Raw genomic sequence first — 21,842 nt, forward strand, 5'->3', positions numbered from 1 at the left:
TAATTTATAATTAAACTAAATTTTAGTTCGAACAATAAAACATATAATATAAAACATTAGTAATATTTCGATTATGTTTAATATATGACTAAATTATACATTTTTTTATATATTTGAAAATAATAATATAAATAATTTATTTTAATGCATCTTTGACGTGATGCAAACTTGAGATTATTGATACTATCTTAATAAGATGTGTATGTGGCTATGTTTGTGAAGTAGGAAAAAGAAACTGTTTTTCATCTTCATAAGTTATATTTTCATATGTTGAATAGATTTCTTTTCACGATCCTTTTAAATCTTTTGTTTTGCATGTTTAGTGTTTATGAACACTTTTCTTAGCAGTTCACAAACCGAATTCTTATGAAATTTTTTAGATCACCGGTGTTGATCATTGATCCCTTTTGTTTCCATACGTGTATAGATCTTTTTATAATTCATTTCTACTTCCCTTACCGACAATTCTTAACCTTGACATTCTCAGACAACTTTCAATTCCGTTATCTGTTTCTCTCGCATAGAGCAACAAAACTTATTAACAGAACAAACACGAAGGTCGTATACAAGCAATATCAGAGCCTATAATAAAAGAGATAAAAAAACGTAACTGCTAAATATATATGTTACACACGTTTCTCTTTGTATTTATATTGTATAAAAATGTAATTGCTAAAAATATATATATATATATATATATATATATATATATAATTAAAGACAATTATTTTGATTTAATAATATTAATACAGAATAACCATCAATATATATCAATTATGATTCATTATAACGGTCATATTTTGTATATATAAATTCATATTTTATTAAAAAAAGAGAACGAAACTCCATAATATCACCAGACTGCAAAACGATTTCGGAGCGCATGTAACTATGTATATGTCTTTAGAAACGATTTATTCAAGTTTTTTCTTGAAATAATTTAAGTCAAAATTTGTGCAATCTATTTTCGTGTTTTTAACAGAGAAGTTTATTAAAAAAAAAAAACAGAGAAGTTGATTTTGTGCGTGCCATTGGCATTAAGCACAACTTCTTGTCTGTCTCTATCTTTCAAATCTAAAACCCTAGCTTTGGATTTCTAGGGTTCCAAATCCTCCATGACGAAAGTATACGGAACCGGGGCTCTCGATTTCAAGCGCCACCGAGTCGCCGAGTATCCACTCAATGAGTCAAAGCCTGGTACTAATGCACCGAGTTCAATCACTCTACTTGAGATTCAGCGAGACAAGCTCACGCGAATCGCCGAGGAGAATTGGGCGAAAAGTGATGGCAAGAAATTGAAGGCGTTTAGTGAGGAGCTTGTGAGGGAGATTTATCACACTGAGTTGCTGGTCAAGAGTGGCAGGAAAACGGTGCCGTTGCAGCGAGTTATGATTTTGGAAGTCAGTCAGTATCTGGAGAACTATTTGTGGCCGAATTTTGATCCCGAGACGGCGACTTTCGAGCATGTCATGTCAATGATTCTTATGATTAATGAGAAGGTAGTATTCGATTCGTTATGTTTGGTATTCAGATAGTGTAGCGTTTAGTTGAGTTGCTTTCTATATGTTTATTAATTTTGATGTGTAGCATGTAGTGGCTCCTAGGCTAGTAATGTATGTGTATGTGTAGCGTGTATTGGCTCCTAGGCTAGTAATGAATAGGATTAAAATTTGCGAATATAATTAGAGATTGAAGATAAGGATATGAGAGAGAGAGAGAGAGAGTGGGGGGGGGGGGGGGGGGGGGGGGGGGGGAAGAGAGAGATCCAGACCTTGGAGTTATGAGCATTGGCAAATGATCTTGGCGATGTTTAGACTTGATAATGATATCTTAAATTTAGTATAAGAAAATATTTCATCTAGCCATTAAATGAGTGTGAGTTCAGAATTTATAGCAAAATGAAGTAAGAACACTAATACAGATTTACAGGACCATTATTGCCCATATATGATGTTTGTATACAGAAGATATTAGCAGATAGCTCAATACTTGGAATATAAATACAAACTCTGCACAGATGGTTAAATGGTTAAATGTGTATCAGTAATGATATAAAAATTCTGCACAAAAAATTCTGCACAAATGGTTTAGAGACAATGATCAAATGTGTAATATATGTATATATAGCAAGAAATAGGTTTATTGCAGGTCGTATTAGTGATCTTGTTGTCATTATCAGAATAAATTCAGAAACTATGATGTAGCTAAATAGAACGTGTTTAGATATGTTTTATTTATTTTTTTAAAATTTAAGCGCGCCGGAAAAGTGTTCGTATCCTATATATGGTAAGCCATAGAGGGTGTTCAGCTCAGTTCCTGTGAACCGGGGTGGGTTGGGGGGTATCTTCTATGATCAGATCTTGTGAGGGTGTTTAGTGAGGAAGGTACTGTATTTATTATATTTCTTAGATTATGATTTGAACATGCAACTAAGAAGTTCTCTTTTGGATTTTGTAAAATTGGTAGTTTCGGGAGAATGTTGCTGCTTGGATTTGCTTCTACAATAATAAGGATCTATTCAACTCATTTCTTGAGAAGGTTTTGCATTTGAAAGAGGTAAGCTTACAGCTTGATTTTCTGGCTGGAGCCATTGTATGTTATGTATGTTGCTATATCTCTCTTATATAAACTGTATGGTTAAGCCAAACTAATTTAAGTCCATTTCAAAATAAATGCCCAATTTCGTCAAATTTGTTATCTTAATGAAAATTTTGAGATGTGATGTGAAATGGTGAAAATCTCCTTTGGCTAAGTAACTCGTTGAGGCACTAAAATGACAATACTATCTTGCCATACATTGTCTTTAGTTTAATATGTTTGATTGCATCATGGCTTATTCTATAAGCAGTTATTTTAGTTTGTGCATTTAAAATGTTTGTTATGCGAGTCTAATACCTCTTTAACATCATGTAAAGGATAGATAATATTTAGATGCATATAGACCAAAACCATGATATTACCCAAACAAACTCCTGATTCCCCCCAAAAGCTTCTCCTGCGCACATTAGAAGGATAGTGTCACAACACATATCTTCATCATTAATAAACCTTGACGTTCGAGTTTCATCCATGTAAGGAGGCCTGAAATGCCAGTTCCAAAGAACAATAAATTTTAGAAACATAATATTTCCCGACCAAGGTTTGACTTTCTTGGGAGACGCTTGGCACGCTTGCCCTTAGTAGTTGAATCCGGATTTACCTGGTTATGGGTGGGGCGGTCCATAACCCAAGGTTTGAAACCCCGCAGTATTGTGGGGTAGTTCCTCGCAAAAAAAATAAAATAAATATGAGACAGCGTACTGTAGGAAGTGGTCTGTAGCGTATGAACAATTTACAAGTATAATATGTTAAAAGTTCTGATGGGGGACTTGCTTAGATATAGTGTTCTTCCAAGCAGGTTACTAGAGAGGGAGTAAGGTCAACATAGTTTATGCTTCATAGTTTTATCCTTGCCTGTTTGGTTCTATCATTAATTCATTATATTCATATGCTTGCTGGTTTGCACTTCTGCATAATTGTCACTAAAAGGTAGGTACTTGGATATTTTGAAAAATAGTCCTTTAAAGAAGCTTAATATTTTTTTTTACCTATTTGGCCTGCCTTGACAATACTCACATGGTACTTGCAGTTATTATATGTTGTGAAGTTGGAGTAGTTTTTTACTTATAAGTTTTTTGGATAATATATTTAATAATTTAATAATACATGACCTGGAATTGATGCAAATAAAAAAAATAATACGTAAATACTTGAAGTTCCATTCACGGAGAATAATGTTTATTTTTGTAAGTCATGTTAAGAACTTAAAAGTAACTAAAGAGTATCTGTCTAAAATATAGTAAATCATAATTCATTTTAACTTAACTTATGCGAACAGGCCCATGTGCATAGGCTAGCAGTACATATGATTAATACATAACTATGTATTTACAAATTATGAGAGCTAAGATCTTAAAAATGATTGCAGGGAAGAAGCTTGAGTATTGCCGAAAAGACTAATTACCTTCTTTTTATGATAAACGCCTTCCAGGTACAAAAGCATTCTTGTATCAGTGTAGTGTTTGGTGCACTACATATTGTTTGATAATAAAATGGAACTTCAAATTATATGTATTTTTTGTTGATCTTACTGTTTATTTGGTGATAGAGCTTGGAAGATGAGGTAGTGAGCAAAACATTTTTAAGGTTAACAAGTTTGCAGTGTTGGCATAGTCTATCATATGGCCGTTTTCAGGTAATTTTGTAGTCATATTTCTTATTATCTCTTTTATTGCCATTTCCTTTAAACAGTTTTAGTGGGTTGTTTATATTGCATCTGCCTTCTACTGTAGATTGAGCTGTGCCTTAATCCAGATCTGATTAAGAAATGGAAAAAGGTAGCTAAAAAAGCAAAGGAGGCTAAAAAACGAGACGAGTCGTTTGATCTATCGACTGTGCTGGAAGTAAAGTTTTTGAGGAGTATTGTTGAAGAGTTTTTAGAGGTGTGATTTTTAAGCAGTTTGGTTTTTTAGTATGTAAACTCGACCGCTGAAGTATCTAAGATATCTGACTTCACATATTACTGCAGGTACTTGATTGTGAGGTTGTTGATGAATCTGGACAAGTTAATGAATCTTCTATCTTGTACTGTGAGAGATTTGTGGAATTTCTTATTGACCTCTTGAGCCAGCTTCCGACTAGGAGGTATGTTTGTGTTGATTATTATTCTATTGTAAAATAGTATGATGTCACGTTTGATTCTATATCTATTATAAATGATTCAAAATAGCGATTTTCATAAAATATTTACTAAATTTACCCTCTGGAGAGTTCATTATAAGCTTATGAATATATAATTGTTAAATAATATATATTACCCACATTGAATTTAGATGATCTGTACATATATATATATATATGTATATATATTATATTTTTTCCTTTTACCTAGTTTATATCCAAAGGTTAGCAAGTGAGCTTGCTGTATAAACACATTCCACACTTGAAAAGAAATGCAACAAAGCTCAAAAATCTGAAATGCTATATGAATATACATATGTGTGTGTGTGTGTCTGTATCAGATATTAAATAGTTTTCCTAATGTTTAAGTCAACTTGAAAGGAAAATACCTTTAGTTGGATGTGTTGATTGTATCTAAATACCTAACAATGTATTCCACAGATTTTCTAGAGCCATAATTTGCGAAACTATAGGACTTGATAATTTTTTAATGTGTTTAAATTATCATAACTGGAAGTATAGGGGGGATGTGAGAATCCTTCTGTGGAAGTTTAAGGCACTAGATACTCTAGTGAAACCGTGAAACATGTGTTGGCCGATGGACGTGATAATCATCTAGCAAGCATACCTATTTGTTGCAAAGGCCCTTCATTGATTCACACACACATACTACTTAAATTTTCAAAAGTCTTGAAGTATAATATCTACGATTGAGCATACTATGAATTTCATGTAGATGCTTAATATCTGTAAAATCTAGAAGATTGTGTTTGGAACTAATACCTATCTCATGTTCCCGCCTTCCATTTTTCTGCCACAGATTTTTTAGGCCTTTAGTGGCTGATGTAGCAGTAGTTGCCAAATGTCATTTGAGTTATCTGTACAAACATGAGAAAGGAAAGCTCTTTTCGCAATTGGTTGACTTGCTACAGTACTATGAGAACTTTGAGATTGATGACCGTTCAGGGAGGCAGATGACCGATGATGAGGTGCTTCAGACTCATTATGAACGAGTTCACTCCTTTCAACTTTTAGCGTTTAAGAAAGTCCCAAAGGTTAGCGTTCTCTTTCAATGTTTTATGCTAACTGGAATTGTGAAATTATGTGGTCGATTTATCTCAATCTTATTTTCCTGCATGTAGCTGCGAGAACTTGCTCTGGCGAATATTGGATCAATTCATAGGCGTGCCGATCTTTCAAATAAGCTTTCTAAACTTACCGAACAAGAGCTTAGGGATCTAGTCTGTAGTAAGGTTAGTCAGATGGACTATATATACAGCATGTTCAGAGAGTTGGTGATTTCGAATGTGTATGTCTTTTGGTTGGCAAACTTATATGATACACAAGCGAGTGTGATATCCCACAGTCATGGCATGTCAAGAGTCAAGATTTCCATTGCTATTGTTGTCAAGCTTGCCTTCTAGCGTCTATGGTCTCTCATATTCTTGTCTTTATATTATGCAACTCTGACAAAGTGACAATATAAGTTCTTGATTCTAAAAGTTTACAACATGAATGGATTATTTTGCCGACGGCACATACATGCTCACTTTTTTTAGATAACAACTGTGTTTCTAATAAACTTTCTTCGTCCATACTTCAGATCTTTTCTTTTTATTATATCCCTGATATGTCTTAGATAGTTGTAGATATTACCACCTCACTGTTGTTTTGGGGTTGAGAAACTTGAATCTTACTATATCTATGAATTTCCATTAATTGATGATGGTGCATTGAACTGATTAAATTGGCACTTAAAATTTTTATACTCAGTGTGGAAGTGGTTATTTGCTGGATTAGTGAGATATTTTTAAATTAAAAGCTTATATTGGGTTTTTATCGCCTCATATATTATTTCTTATCCTGCATGTATATTCTTGGCTAACATCTCTTTTTTCGTTAGCTCAAACTGGTGTCAAAGAATGATCCTTGGTCTGAAAGGGAAGAATTTCTGATTGAAGTGATGGTATCTTACTTTGAAAGAAAACAATCCCAGAAGGAAGCAATAAATGCTCTACCTCTCTACCCAAATGAACAGATAATGTGGGATGAAAGCCTTGTACCGAGCATCAATTACTCCGGGGAAGGATGTCTGGCACTTCCAAAGCTTAATCTGCAATTTTTGACCCTTCATGATTACCTTCTTAGAAATTTCAACCTCTTTCGTCTTGAGTCAACATATGAAATCCGAGAGGATATACAAGAGGCTGTACCACACTTACTTGCCTATGTCAATAATGAAGGAGAAACTGCTTTTCGTGGTTGGTCAAGAATGGGCGTGCCGATAAAAGAATTTAAGATCAGGTCTGTTAAGCAACCAAATATTGGAGAAGTTAAACCATCATCTGTTACAGCAGAAGTAACATTCAGTATATCCAGTTACAAGGCACAAGTAAGATCTGAGTGGAATTCCCTGAAAGAGCATGATGTTCTGTTTCTACTTTCCATTCGCCCGTTGTTTGAGCCTCTGAGTGCCGAAGAGGCAGAAACTGCCACCGTTCCACAAAAGCTTGGTCTTCAATATGTACGCGGGTGTGAAGTTATTGAGATGCGTGACGAGGAGGGAACTCTCATGAATGATTTCACTGGTCGAATTAAACGAGATGAATGGAAGCCTCCAAAAGGAGAACTGAGAACTGTAACTGTTGCTCTAGATACGGCACAGTATCATATGGATGTTACTGATATTGCAGAAAAAGGTGGAGATGATGTTTATGGTACATTTAATGTATTGATGAGGAGAAAGCCCAAGGAAAACAATTTTAAAGCAATTCTGGAATCTATTAGAGATCTAATGAATGAAACTTGTATTGTGCCTGATTGGTTGCATGATATATTTTTGGGCTATGGGAATCCCTCTGCAGCACAGTGGACTAACATGCCTGATCTTCTGGACACCGTAGATTTTAAAGATACTTTCCTTGATGCTGACCATGTTTTACAGTGTTTTCCAGATTATCAGGTTTGTTTATAGTTGTCGATGATTAGACTGCTTATACTTTAGTGTTCCGATATAACATCCTTGTATAATCATCGATCACATTTCTGCAGGTTTCTTTTTTGAATACGGATGGCACAGAGAACCTTTTACCAAGTCCTCCCTTCCGTATCAAACTTCCTAGAAATCTAAAAGGCAATGTTCATGCTCTTCCTGGTAATGAGAAGTCTGCTGTAGCATCAATTGATGCTGTTGGCAAAGCAGACAATGGTTCTGAGAAAGATACACTGATTGTTGAGGCTTATATCCCTCCTGATCCAGGCCCATATCCCCAGGATCAGCCAAAGCAGAACTCAGTTAGATTCACCCCGACACAGGTTCTAACCAATTCCACTTATAGATGTCTATGCATGCGACCATCCTTGCATGATATATTGATATGTCCTTTAATTTTTTTCCGACTCTGGGTTGTATCACCTGGTTTTTTGTTACAAATGGATGCTTTAAAAGCTACACTCTATTTTATTTCATTTTTATATATTATTTTTACAAATACATGCGAACTTGCTTATTGTTTTGTTATATAATAAATCCGTTGAACATGGGATCCCAATATAGGAGACAAGGTATTTTTTGGGGTTCAAAACTTTGTAGTAATGTTCAGTTCCTATGTGTAACTTTCTTCTTAAGATACCAAAACCAAGTTATTTTTTGACTATTTTATATATTCTCGGAAATTGGAAGTGACATAGTATATCAGTGATAGGGTGTATATCATGGGCCTTCTCCATTCCACAAGAATTTTCAAATATCAAACGCTTATGTATTCTTTACTCCTGGAGATATTTGTTTTTCGGCCTATGATTCATATTATAGCTTTCATTAATTTCTTTATCCTGGTTTTGTAGATTGGAGCTATCATCTCAGGTATTCAGCCTGGGCTAACTATGGTTGTTGGTCCACCTGGTACAGGAAAGACTGATACTGCTGTGCAGATCTTGAATGTCCTATATCACAACTGTCCTTCTCAAAGAACACTGATAATTACTCATTCAAATCAAGCTTTGAATGATCTCTTTGAGAAGATAATGCAGGTTTGTACTCAAGTCTCTGCAAACTACTATTCAATTTGAGCATATTAGATGTCTGTTATTCCCTTTCCTTGCTAGTGTAGTGCCGGACTATTATTTCATAAAGTTCTTAGGAAGTATTATGTTGCTTTAATATCTTTGTAGTCTCATTTGTCTAAGCATATAACTGTTTACATGACAGAGGGACGTGCCTGCTCGTTATCTTCTCCGTCTTGGTCAAGGTGAACAAGAGTTAGCAACAGATCTTGATTTCAGTCGCCAAGGCCGTGTTAATGCAATGCTTGTTAGACGGTTAGAATTGCTTGCTGAAGTAGAGAGGCTAGCGAAATCTCTTCAATTGCCCGAGGATGTTGGTTATACATGTGAAACAGCTGGATACTTCTGGTTGCTTCATGTGTATTCTCGTTGGGAACAATTTCTGGCTGCATGTGCTAAGCCTGAGAATAAAGAGAAACCCAGCTTTGTTCATGATTTCTTCCCCTTTAAAGAGTTCTTTACGAATAGTCCAAATCCAATTTTTACCAGCCAGTCCTTTGAGAAAGACATGCGTGCAGCTAAAGGGTGCTTTCGCCATCTAAAAACCATGTTCCAAGAGCTTGAAGAGTGTCGGGCTTTTGAATTGCTCAAGTCTACAGCTGATCGGGCAAACTACTTGATGACCAAACAGGCAAAAATTGTAGCAATGACTTGCACTCATGCAGCTCTGAAGCGGAAAGATTTTCTTCAGCTGGGATTTAAGTATGATAATCTACTAATGGAAGAAAGTGCTCAAATTTTGGAGATCGAAACTTTTATTCCAATGTTGCTTCAGAGACAGGAAGATGGATACGCTCGACTGAAGCGCTGTATTTTGATTGGTGACCATCACCAATTGCCTCCAGTTGTAAAGAATATGGCTTTCCAAAAGTACAGTCACATGGATCAGAGTCTATTCACAAGGTTTGTCCGACTGGGTATACCATATATTGAGCTCAATGCACAAGGTAGAGCTAGGCCAAGTTTAGCTCGACTCTACAACTGGAGGTATAGGGATCTGGGAGATCTTCCAAATGTGAAGGAGAATGCCATTTTCCATAGAGCAAATGCTGGGTTTTCCTATGATTATCAGTTAGTAGATGTGCCTGATTACCATGGGAGAGGTGAGAGTGCTCCTTCTCCATGGTTCTATCAAAATGAAGGAGAGGCTGAATATCTTGTCAGTGTCTACATTTTCATGCGCTTATTGGGATACCCCGCAAATAAGATTTCCATCTTGACAACTTATAATGGCCAAAAGCTGCTGATTCGTGATGTCATTAGCAGACGATGTGTACCATATGATTTCATTGGCCCACCACACAAAGTAAGTACAGCTATAAAAGTAAATTAGGCGAGTATTGAATTAGTCAATAAGTGTTCCACCGTAGTATATTTTTTGTTCAACCAATAAACACAAAGTACTCTACCTGTCTATCATATCAAGGAAGAACTTGCTCAGAACAATTTTGAATTTAGTTGTCAGTACTAGTATGTGCACTTTCAATGCCAGATTTAATGTCCAATGATAGATAATGGTTGTACTTGGTTCATAATCATTCTACCACCCCCATGTTCACTGGTAGATTTCTACCTTAACTTAGCAGTTTATACCGGACTTAAGTTTGTGTTCTGATTTGCTCCCCTGTTTTCTCCTTTCCTTCGATGTGAATGGAACTAAGCTTCACTTGTTTAATGTTTCTAGGTTACAACAGTCGACAAATTTCAAGGTCAACAAAATGATTTTATATTGCTATCGCTTGTCCGTACTCGCTTTGTGGGTCACCTTCGTGATGTTAGAAGATTGATTGTTGCCATGTCTCGTGCACGTCTGGGCCTATATGTTTTTGGTCGACGATCACTGTTTGAACAATGCTACGAACTGCAACCCACATTTCAGCTTCTGCTTCAGAGACCAGATCTGCTTGCCCTTAATTTAAATGAGGTTACAGCATTTACCAATCGTCACGTGGAGGACACTGGACAAGGGCAACTTGTCAGCGGGGTTGAAGAGATGGCTAGTATTGTCAACTACAAAATGGATCAGGTGTATCAGGTAATTTCTACTATATATTATTTGTGATATGTTGTTAGCAATTTTTCTTCCTGATTTGGATTTGTTTTTTAGCTTTACATAGTCATTTAGGCAATCCTACTTTGAGGTCATGAGTACTAGCAATTTTTCTTCTATATATATATACACATATATTTTAAAAATAGATGTTAATTTGTTGTTACAGTTTCCCTTTAAAGACATTAAATTATTGAATTATGGGAGGTATACTGAAGATACATCTACCATCTTCACTATTAAAACGAAATGGTTAATTGTACAATGCTCGAATTTAAGAGCTTTCTTAAAGTTGTTAGTCCTGTATAATACTTGTCTCCTGCTAAACATAACATTAGACCTGTTTGTTCTTTCTTCTCGACCTGCAAAAGTGTCCAGACTTTCTCATACTTTATACTTTCTAGTGGTAGCTTTTGGTTGCTGAATCGTGCAACTGCAGGAGACTCGGCAAGTCCTGATGCCTTGATCTCGTGAGCAGGAAACTTAGTTAACATGGTACAATTTATCGGTTCATTTCATGCTAAATATCTCCCATCGCTGAGCTCTTATGTGGTATATACGTTATGTGTTTTAATAGTATTGAGAACAACGAAGTTGGCCTGTGTTATGTATTTTTATTTATTAGTTACTATTGTAAGCAAGAATAGTTAGCAGTTTTAAATGATATACACTATGCGAGGGATTCAAACCATATTGATTGATTGTTCATATTTTTGTTTAGATCCAAGCTTTATATACATAGTTTACCATAAGGGTACATTGATTTTTAAGTTTTTTAAGGTCTAATTTCTTGTATATTGTTGTTTGGAGAAATATATAAGGATTTCTTTAGTTTTTCATCGAGTTATTGTAAACTAAAACTCCCTTTTTGCCAGGCACGGATGCTGAGCTTTCCTGCCTACTCAGAACATGCACCAATGATGAGTATATCAGGGCAAAATGGTCTTCAGAACTCATTGTCCTCAGGTGATATGATGGATACTGATACACCTGCATCACAAAATGGGTCCCCGGAAGACGTGCCAGCTGAGCATAAATCTCAAGATCCTACAGTTGTAGAACACCCATCAGCGGCAGAGGGAGAGATGGGTCCTCAAAGTGTAAATGGAAATCTCACAACAGAAGCACCTGGAGTTGACGGTAATAGTATAGCCCCTGGTAACAGTTTAGATGAGGAAAGGGGGGAGTAAAAACTCACCAGGTATGCCCATCTGGACTTTGGAAGGGAAAAGACTTGACAGTTACAGGCAACTGGGTGCATCAATATTCAGTGGTGCATCTTGAGGAAGTCAGGAAGCACACGAAAGAGGTCTTATTTGTCTAGAGCTTAGTATGTCTCCTTTTGAACTTGGTTTCCAGAAGAAGCAACAGTTTGTATGCTAGAAACCAGTGATCTCTCATTTTGGCTGGGGTGCAAAATGTATGGGAAATCTTGCCTGGCATGTATCAACTATTAACCCAGAGAAAAAAACCCTTCAACTATTTTTGCATTCAGCTACAGGGCAATACTACTGTTATTGTAGAAAACTTGAGTACTGACTAGGCATCCGACGGCATTTAAACTAAATTCTACATGCTTGTTAGTTGTTGACTTATTGTACAGATGTGTAGACCTCTTTACTTGATATTTATCTATTCCATAATTGTGGCTAATTTATTCATTTCGTAGCTATGTTTAAATGGAAGTATGTAATCGACCATCCCGATTTCCACCCTGGCTGAAGTAACATATATTTATTCTTTAAATTATTAAAAAGCAGGCAAAATTGTTTAGATAAAGCAGTTCAGTAAAAATATAAAATAAAGTATATTTAAGAAGTACAAAGTTATAAATATTTATCCTCTATATATCTCTTGTAATATCATCTATTATTTAAGCAATGATATTCAAGTAACAGACTCAGAAAAAGTCTGCGTCATCATAGTAGCTGCACAGCTGCCACGTTTTAGCAAAAGGTGCCAACACTCTCTTACTTGCTACATACATGTATGCGAATCTAACTTGATAGTCGGTAGTAGCAAACAATACTAAAATATATGAGCTACTGCTGTTCTATACAACAGAATAGATTACAATTATAAATTGGTGTAGGAGATTTAAGGAGGATGATAACAGGGGAAAGCCTACTAGCATCGGCAGGAATCAACATAGGAGTAGCTCTTATACTCGTGACTCTTTTCTCAATCTTTAAACGACACCGTTCCAACGCTGATATCTATTATGCTCGACGTATCTCCCTCCAGGAAGAAGATAATCTTTACGTTAATATCCCCGTTCTCGATCGGCGTCAATATTATTTCCGGCAGTTTGTTCCTTCGTTGCAATGGATGAGAGACGCTCTTAAAGTCACGGATGATGATATTCTTCAGGATTGTGGCCTTGATCCTCTGGTTCTCATCCGTCTCTTCAAATTCGGGTACTCAACCATTTTATTTGGGTGTTTACTAAATGCACTTCAGTTTTAGTTGCGTAAGAAACAGGATCATAGAAAAAGTGTTTGTAAAATCATATAAGCGTTTGGTAGTATGTTTGGTAATATTTTTTGCTATTTGCATACTTGTTATAATATAGAAAATATTTCTTTTTATAAGGTTTGATAGTGAAATTTATGACGGATAAATATTTTTTTTCATGAGGTTTGATAGTGAAATTTTTGAAGGTTTTTTTATGGAAGGACATGTTTTTCACTAAAAGTAGTTTGTGAATATGAAAATTTAAATTGAATATATTAGTGTCTTATTATGTAAAAAATTGAACGATGGTTACTAATTTCTTTTGTAAGCTAATATAGAAGGTGTTTTACTTTCATTAAGATTTATATTAATAAGCTAATATAGAAGGTGTTTTACTTTCATTAAGATTTATATTAATATTTATATTCTATAAAATATATGATTTTATTTTTATAACAAAGTATTTTAAAGGATAATTTTTTAAAAGATAAGTAAAAAATAATTTATTTTAAGATATGAATTGATTAATTAATACTAATAAGAAGTATGCCTTAAATTAAAAATACAAAATTACATATATTAAACAACATAGAAAATAATAAGTTAAAAAAGAAAAGATATGTTGTTTTTTTGAAAGAAAAAAAGAAAAGATATGGTAAAATCTTTGCATGACCATGGCAGTTACAAGCCAGTTATACTTCTTTTCCAAACTGCAACTTCTCTGTCTCTCTGCTATGTTTGACATGCTTGTATAAACCTACACATCCACAACAATGTATCTCATCTGAAAATGAGGTTTCTTGACCTGGGCTCCTCCGTGTATTCCTACGTCTCTGTGGTGAACTCGGGTAGCATATATGCTTCTGCAGCCATTAATTTTGGTGTAGCCGTTTTTCTCCTCTGGCTCTTTGCTATTTTCAAGAGATTACCTTGTAATGCAACCATATACTATGCTCGTGCAATAAATCTTAATCACCATGTTCCACCATATCATGATCACTCCTCCTGTCTACTTAAACTTGTACCTTCTGTCCATTGGATTCCTCACGCTCTTCATGTTACCGATAATCAAATTTTGGAGGAGAATGGACTAGATGCACTTATTTTGATCAGACTTTTCAAATTTGGGTCAGACTTCTCAGTGTAACTTGATGCATTTTTCTTTAGACTGTAGTTAATTTTTTAATTGTATCCATGGCTCTGAACTTCAAATATATGCTTACTTATATGGTTAAGTACTATTTTCGCTGTCTTAACTTTTTTCTTGCAAGGAGAGGTCTGATGAGTATTTTTGTTTTTGATTTCATCTTTTATATGGTCTAGACTTTTGAATCCTCAATAAAAAAGATTTTTTTTAGAACTTATATTGTATTACACATGCCATACTGCAATAATTTTAACAAATAGTGATCTCAATTCATTGGTGTGCATATAGGGCACATTCATGAAAGGGTTTTGTATATAGATATATTTAGATTCTTTTATACCTGAATACAAATTTGTATTGGACAGGATCAACTTATTTGTTGTCTGCTCAGTTATTGGTTTATGTGTACTTCTCCCTCTCAATTACTGCAGCAATGAGAGGTCATCTGATGATCCGCAATCAATGGATCACTTCACTATTTCGAATATTAGTGGAGGCTCAAACAGGTAATGTTTTTTACGGCTTGTAATTCTGCAGTCACATGCACAGTATTCTGTTAATCATTAACTTCTGCTCCAAAATATTGGTATGAAGATGTTGGAGGACTACCTAGTTGAACAAAAGCCTTCACAATTTTCCAATGACCTTGTTTTCATAAATGTACAACATTACGGGCAATGATCAATTACAAAGTTTTGGTTCTAAACTAGACGTGGAATAATGGGATAGCATCTGCTTAAGAAACATGTCACCTAGGTTTTAACATGGTAAGAACTACAAGAGATCCTTGGTGAAAAGAACAAAGAGAGGGAGTATGATTATTTGCATGTTTTTTTTACTAATACAACACTGGAAGGTGAACTGCCAAGTCTTGTAGTCCTCTGATTCTATAATTATACTCCTCTTTGTGGTCTGACTCTCCCGACTCATGGACAAACACTATTGTGTTTCATTTCTTTCTTTTTGGAGAGGGCTAGATGTAAATTGTATTCTCGTGCATATGGCTTATTTCTTGAATAGTTAAACTTAAGTATGTTGCTTTAGAAAGTCGCATAAGAAGTGGTGTCTGTTGTCCTTCATTCACAAAAGTGCCAAGTCGAGAGTTCAATATTATTACATTGTTGCCTTTGTTCCACATATTGAAGAAATTCTCTCTCAAGAATGATTCAAGCATAGAGTAATTATTCTTTTATCAACAGGCTTTGGGTGCACTATTCATGCCTATGTTTTATCACTTTATATGGAGTATATCTGATGCACAAGGTAATTTCTACACCTTTTTTTATATATTGTTAGCAGAGTGCATAACTTTCAAGATATCACAGCCTATTTTGTCAAATTATTTTATTTTCACACTATTTTCACACTGCACACCCGCTGTCTCCTCTCTCTAAGGGTATCTAAAAAAGGGATAAGATTAATTCTTTCATACACTAGATTATTTATTTTGGGATTGTTGTGTGCTCTACCAGAGATTAGCATAACAATCGTAGATTGTTGTGATGGTTAACTACAATTTAAAAACATTGTCTTATACCTACATGCTTGCCCTTACATGCTTTATTTCTTTGGTGGTTAACTTTCCATGAATTAACATTACAATGTATGAACTTACATCATGCATGTAGGAAGAAATCTTCAAATGTAGGAAAACCTATATACTGTTGTGACTTATGAAATATGGTGAAGTGAAGTACACTATTTAGCTTCATAAAGTTTTCATGTACTTAACTTTAGGTAAAGTTTGATATTGAGTAAAGTGGTTATAACAGGTGACTTCCTGCATCGTGTCATACTCAGGAATACAAGCATATCACGGTCAAAAGGGTTCAGCAGCTACGTCTTCTACGACATCAACCAAGTCAGTTTACAGTTCTAGTTAGAAATATTCCTTTCTGCGATGAACACAAGGCTCATGGATGCTGTGTAGATCACTTCTTTTCCAAGTATCACCCTCATACCTATCGATCTTGTCAAATTTTATATGAAGGGAAGGATCTTGAAGATCTGTTGGTAAGAATAAAAATAACAGTTGTTAGAACCTTTTTTATTCATGGTCAAATTATGGCATGGCATCTTTAATGCAAAGGCTAGGTTTATATTCTATTTATCTACTGTTCATTCATTCTGCTTTCAACATTCTTCAAATTAACTACAGTGAGATTTGAGCATGTTGTTGGCTAAAAATTAATTGATCTCTTGATGAAATTGATTTGTTGTTATGGCTAGTTATAATGTTCAAAATTGTTTTGAGATTTTATTTTAGAAGATATGTGCATGTCAAAGAGTTAAATGTGATGTAAAATGACTAGTCCCTTCAGCTTTTCCTCTCTTTTCCTCCTCACCATACCTGAAACTCGGTCTTAAATTGCTCTTATCCCAGAGATTAGGAGAGCACTAGACATAGTGAAATGTTATCTGCACTCTGAATTTGTGTAGTTGCGCCCCTTTAGAGAATAATATATGCTACACTGGATATATACCAATTAATCTTTGTATACACTCGGACACACACGCACAGCTATGTCATTTTATCTTTAAGGCCGATATAATGATTTTTTTCTATATTTTTTAATGAGCATTTCAAACCTATGGATTGTTTTCATTTCCTCTAACTTTTCCTATGCCCTTTCATAACTAATTATCAAGAAGCTAAAGTATTGAATCTTTTTGGTTTTGAATACTATGTTGGCTAATATTAAATGTCCAAAAATAAGCTTATATCAGTTACACATATCGTATCACTTATAGTCGTTCAAACAAGTGATTTTAACTTGCTATTTATGTAGAATCAGGCCAAAAAATTATCAGACAAGATTGAAACTTTGAGGTTAAGAGCATTGACTAAGAAACATGTCAGTGGATCTTCCCTGTCTCAAGCTTTTAATGACGACACGAAAATCGAACGGCTTGAGGAAAAACTTCAAGAGCTCCATCATAAGATACGACAAACTCGAGGGAAAAAGATGCTTGAAGAAAAGGTATATTTTTTTTTTACAGTCAGCTACTATTACAAGGTTAAAATTGCACGCAGTCTTCATGCAATTTGCTTGTGCGCATTTTTCTGGTGTCCTAGAAGATATGCTCGTTTAAATATGAAGAACTAGTTTTTTTCTGGTGTGCTAGAAGATATGCTCATTTAAATATGAAGAACTAGTTGTATACTACAGATCTTGCCATTTTCATAAATATTCCGAATTTTTTCATTTCTCTCGGACTTCTTCTAAATTATTTTATCTGTTAAAGTTGTTGGCATGAAACCAGTTTCCTGGAATATTGTGGCATACATTGTAGAATGCAGATATCCTTTTGGTTATGTTTGTAGGTAATCATTACTTTATTAGGTCATCTTGGTTATTTCCTGCTCAATTTACTGTATGATACTTGAAAGTTTTGGTCAAATTATGATTCTTATTATTTTGGCAGTGGTAGCCATTGTGTAAATACTTGTATTTTCTCAGTAGAATAAAACAGTTCATGCATGTCAAACATAGAATGTCAAAAGGTTTAATGTAAACTGTTCTGATGATTACTTAGCACTTGGTATAATATCATGAAAAGCTCATCATCATGTAGCTCATTAACTATTGTGTCAGGTGTCAGAGTTGCTAGAATCATAGTTGTATTGTGAGTTGTTGAAATATATAAGCATTTTGCATTTATAATAATATAGAGGTTAACTAATGTCGCTAAACATTTGTTTTAATGCAGAATGTCATATTATCTGTCCAGAATTTTCTTAACTGCTGGACCAAAATATTCCAAATTTTAATCAAGTTTACCTTTCTACTTTGTAGGATATGCCTGTTGCTTTTATAACATTTAGTTCGCGGCGTGGTGCTACCTTAGTTGCCCAGTCTCAGCAGCACTCAAATCCACTCTTCTGGACCACTGAAATGGCTCCAGAACCCAGGGATGTTCTATGGAGGAGTTTGGCGATACCATATAAACGTTTACCACTGTATAAAATTACAGTCTTGGTGGCTGCATCGCTGCTTACAATTTTTTTCGCCATTCCAGTGACAGCAGTTCAAGGAATAGCGAAATTTGAAAAACTTAAAAAATGGTTTCCTCCTGCCATGGCTGTGCAGTTGATGTAAGATAATTTACTCTCATATTTCCTCAAATATTGTCAATCCTGTGGGCGAGTACATACTCTGATAGTTGGGGAAATTGTCACTCAAACACAAAGCTTTTATCATTCAGGAACTAGGGGTTGTGTAAACTGTAGGTGGCTAACTTTTCTGTTGATATTACTGGGTGATCGAGAATGGCATAGCCACTGTTACATGGTTACCCTGTCTGTTGTACCATGTATCAAAACTTCCTCAAACTTTTTCACTTACAGCGTGGGCATGGGAGGTTTTGATCCAGAGTCTATAAACATGGAGATACTGGATATATAAAAAAGAAAAAGGATGAAATAACCATATATGTGGTCCCTGGATAGGCACTAATTACATAGCAAAAGCAAATATCTAGTTACCTTCTCTGCATTTTCAAAATTTCAGATCACATTCTGATCATATATATATATATTTTTTATTACAAGCCAACCTTTTCTAATTTGTTCGGAGTTATGCTTACTATGTGAATTTTGATCATCCCGTATCAGTGTCAGCGAAACCACGTTGCTATGGTTTAAATTTTTCTAGTCCCTTGAGATTCTTTGAGTTCTTATACATTAACTTTGTGGTATTGTATTTATTATGTCACTGGTGTTATATGTGTAATGGTAAATTAATGTCTTAGCCTTTTATTTTTGTCTCAGACCAGGATTACGATCTACAATAACAGGCTATCTTCCAAGTGTGATCCTTACTGGTTGTATATACGTAGTTCCTTTTGCAATGATTGGAATGGCTAAACTAGCAGGATATGTATCAAGAAGTAGAAAGGATATAAAGGCTTGCAACATGGTCTTCTACTTTTTAGTTGGAAATGTGTTCTTCTTAAGTCTGTTATCAGGTTCATTACTTGATCAAATCGGGAAGTCTTTTAGCCAGCCCAAAGATTTTCCTAGTCATCTTGCAAGCGCGGTTTCTGCTCAGGTAAGTTGGTCAAACTATTGTCCCTTCCGGTTACTTGTATAACTTTCTTTGGTGCATTTAGTTTGTAGAATATCCATCAGTATAGCATGTGATCAGGCTCCGTCTCTTGTGATATATTAGCATGGATTCACTAAAAGGATAATCCACATGTTAATTTCAGAATTCATTTCTTTCGAACATTTTTGTGTTCACCCCACAATTACTGTGTATTATTACTTATTCTCTATGAATGCAGTATAAATACAACTTTAAATTGTTATAAATACTTTCTTCTACTGTTTAAAAGCAAATTAGCTGTTTGTATAGGAGATACGAAGGCTTCATCATGCAGTCTCTGTTGCCTTGGTTTTTATTTCTTACCGACTAGTTACTCAATGACTAATCTTGTACTTGTTGACTTTTTATACTGTATAGAACACTGCCTTCTATATATGAGATATTTTGAATTTATTATTCTGTGTAATTCTGTAGAGATCAGGTAATAGATCATAAACTTCTTATGTTGTTTTTTCAGGCAGACTTCTTTATGACATATATCTTGACGAGTGGGTTGACAGGATTTTCTTTGGAGATTCTTCAGCCGGGGTTACTTGTCTTGAACTGTATTAAACTGCATACATGGGGACGTGGGAAAAATAAAAATCCTTATCTTTATTCTCTGCCTTACTACCGAATCATCCCATTCATCTGTCTGTTTATACTCATCGGCATGGTGTATGCAGTCGTAGCACCATTGCTGCTCCCTTTCCTAATTGGCTACTTTGCTCTTGGATATGTTGTGTTTATTCACCAGGTCAGGATTCTACAATCTTGAAACACTCTAATCATCTACGTGTTTGGAGTTAAATATGCACTGGTACACTGCTATCCTGAATAACTGATGAATGATAACATTTTTTTTCTGGCAGATCCAGGAAGTGTATAAAACTACATACGAGACGTGTGGTCAATATTGGCCCTACATCCATCACTATATCGTTATTGCACTTGTTATCATGCAAATTACTATGATAGGTCTGTTTGGGATGAAGGCAAAGCCATCAGCATCCTTTGCAACAATACCCCTCCTAATAGTTACTTTGCTTTTCAACGAGTACTGCAAGATGCGTTTCCTTCCTACATTTGACAATTACTCTGTCCAGGTAAGTTCTGTCCAGGTAAGTTATATCAGCAGTTTTATGATTGAAACCAGAAGTGTAGCTGTCACTTCGGTTACTTTAGGCCCCACTACATACTATGATAAAATATAAATACACGTGTTTATCAAGAACTACAGAAATTGTTAGCAAGTGAATGCATTATGTTTTAAACATGGTCAGGATGCGGCCAAAAATGATGAACTTGATGAACAGAATGGCCTGATGGAGAGTAACTATCAAAAAGCACTGGATGCCTATTGCCCTCCCTGTTTGCGGCCGGCAAGTGTTAACGAAGAATCAAGTTTGGCGGAGCCATTGATTTTGTGACATCGCCTTTTTTCTTCTTTTTTTTCTTGGTAATGATCGCAGCATTTGGTCATTATGTTTTGCTCTAATTCTTTCATAGCTGGAGCTTTCATAAGCTTGTTTAGTCACTAGATTCATACATTAATCTGATAGAGTAGTGGACATGATTGTATTATTGGAGACCCGGAACTGAAATACATGTATCATTGTACATGTAGCTTACTTGATACCTTCTGCATGCTTTTCAATTGAGGCCTCTTTTGATTTTATATTTTAATATATAGGAATTATTTTAATTAATTTAATTAGTTTAATAAAAAGCAATTCATTAATAAATTTCGGGTTAATTATCAAGTTGGTCACTGAAGTGGGCTTAATGTATCAAGTTGGTCACTGAACTCAAAACGGTATCAAGATGGGAAGTGGCCATAAATATCAAACAAGTACCTTGAAATATAAGTTTCAAGCAGTAAAAATATTATTTATAAAGTTTTACACATTATTTTTAAATTTTACCAAAACCAAGTAAAAAGTTATGATTCTAATATTTATGATAATATAATTAGATTTTATCAAGTTTATTTATTATTTATTTTTAATTAAAACAAAGAAAATAACTATATAATAAAATATAAATAATAAATAAACTTGATAAAATATAAATATATTATTTTAAATAATAGAAGTCATAACCTTTTAGTTGGTTGTAATAATATTTAAAAATAATGTGTAAAACTTTATAAATAATATTTTTACTACTTGAACTCATATTTCAAGGTACTTACTTGATAATTATGGCCACTTCAGTGACCATATTGATACCGTTTTGAGTTCAGTGACCAACTTGATACATTAAGCCCACTTCAGTGACCAACTTGATAATTAACCCAATAAATTTCTTCGTTCATAGA

The 21,842-nt window shown here is 34.7% G+C and overlaps 2 protein-coding genes across 4 annotated transcripts; both read left to right on the top strand.

Moving 5' to 3' along the window:
- Positions 1 to 999: 999 nt before the first annotated feature.
- Positions 1,000 to 12,487, top strand: LOC108203250 (uncharacterized). Its single transcript, XM_017372025.2, has 14 exons — positions 1,000 to 1,499; positions 2,467 to 2,556; positions 3,968 to 4,030; positions 4,148 to 4,234; positions 4,332 to 4,481; positions 4,568 to 4,683; positions 5,540 to 5,774; positions 5,862 to 5,972; positions 6,623 to 7,681; positions 7,771 to 8,034; positions 8,566 to 8,751; positions 8,930 to 10,090; positions 10,469 to 10,819; positions 11,710 to 12,487. Exons 1-14 carry the CDS (start codon positions 1,116 to 1,118, stop codon positions 12,022 to 12,024), a joined length of 4,572 nt encoding a protein of 1,523 aa, XP_017227514.1. The 5' UTR covers positions 1,000 to 1,115; the 3' UTR covers positions 12,025 to 12,487.
- Positions 12,488 to 12,712: 225 nt separating this feature from the next.
- Positions 12,713 to 21,158, top strand: LOC108193365 (CSC1-like protein At3g54510). 3 transcript variants are annotated; one of them, XM_017359986.2, is made up of 11 exons: positions 12,713 to 12,790; positions 12,927 to 13,251; positions 14,801 to 14,941; positions 15,635 to 15,698; positions 16,236 to 16,448; positions 17,225 to 17,416; positions 18,233 to 18,531; positions 19,207 to 19,486; positions 20,001 to 20,279; positions 20,395 to 20,628; positions 20,806 to 21,158. In XM_017359986.2, exons 2-11 carry the CDS (start codon positions 12,941 to 12,943, stop codon positions 20,950 to 20,952), a joined length of 2,160 nt encoding a protein of 719 aa, XP_017215475.1. In that variant the 5' UTR covers positions 12,713 to 12,790; positions 12,927 to 12,940; the 3' UTR covers positions 20,953 to 21,158. The 3 variants fall into 3 exon arrangements, with proteins under 3 accessions (XP_017215475.1, XP_063941066.1, XP_063941077.1); XM_064084996.1 differs by lacking the exon at positions 12,713 to 12,790 and having other exon boundaries at positions 12,807 to 13,251; positions 14,867 to 14,941; XM_064085007.1 differs by lacking the exons at positions 12,713 to 12,790; positions 17,225 to 17,416 and having other exon boundaries at positions 12,807 to 13,251.
- Positions 21,159 to 21,842: the final 684 nt, after the last annotated feature.

The sequence above is a fragment of the Daucus carota genome, chromosome 1 (assembly GCF_001625215.2).
Source record: "Daucus carota subsp. sativus chromosome 1, DH1 v3.0, whole genome shotgun sequence".
Taxonomy (NCBI): Eukaryota; Viridiplantae; Streptophyta; class Magnoliopsida; order Apiales; family Apiaceae; genus Daucus; species Daucus carota.

Bases quoted from the DNA above. Each gene is read 5' to 3' on its own strand.
- LOC108203250 (XM_017372025.2), top strand. From the start codon at position 1,116: ATGACGAAAGTATACGGAACCGGGGCTCTCGATTTCAAGCGCCACCGA. The intron at 1,500-2,466 runs GTAGTATTCGAT...TAAAATTGGTAG, and splicing joins TTCTTATGATTAATGAGAAG to TTTCGGGAGAATGTTGCTGC. The intron at 7,682-7,770 runs GTTTGTTTATAG...ACATTTCTGCAG, and splicing joins AGTGTTTTCCAGATTATCAG to GTTTCTTTTTTGAATACGGA.
- LOC108193365 (XM_017359986.2), top strand. From the start codon at position 12,941: ATGATAACAGGGGAAAGCCTACTAGCATCGGCAGGAATCAACATAGGA. The intron at 15,699-16,235 runs GTAATTTCTACA...TGTCATACTCAG, and splicing joins GAGTATATCTGATGCACAAG to GAATACAAGCATATCACGGT. The intron at 19,487-20,000 runs GTAAGTTGGTCA...TTGTTTTTTCAG, and splicing joins CAAGCGCGGTTTCTGCTCAG to GCAGACTTCTTTATGACATA.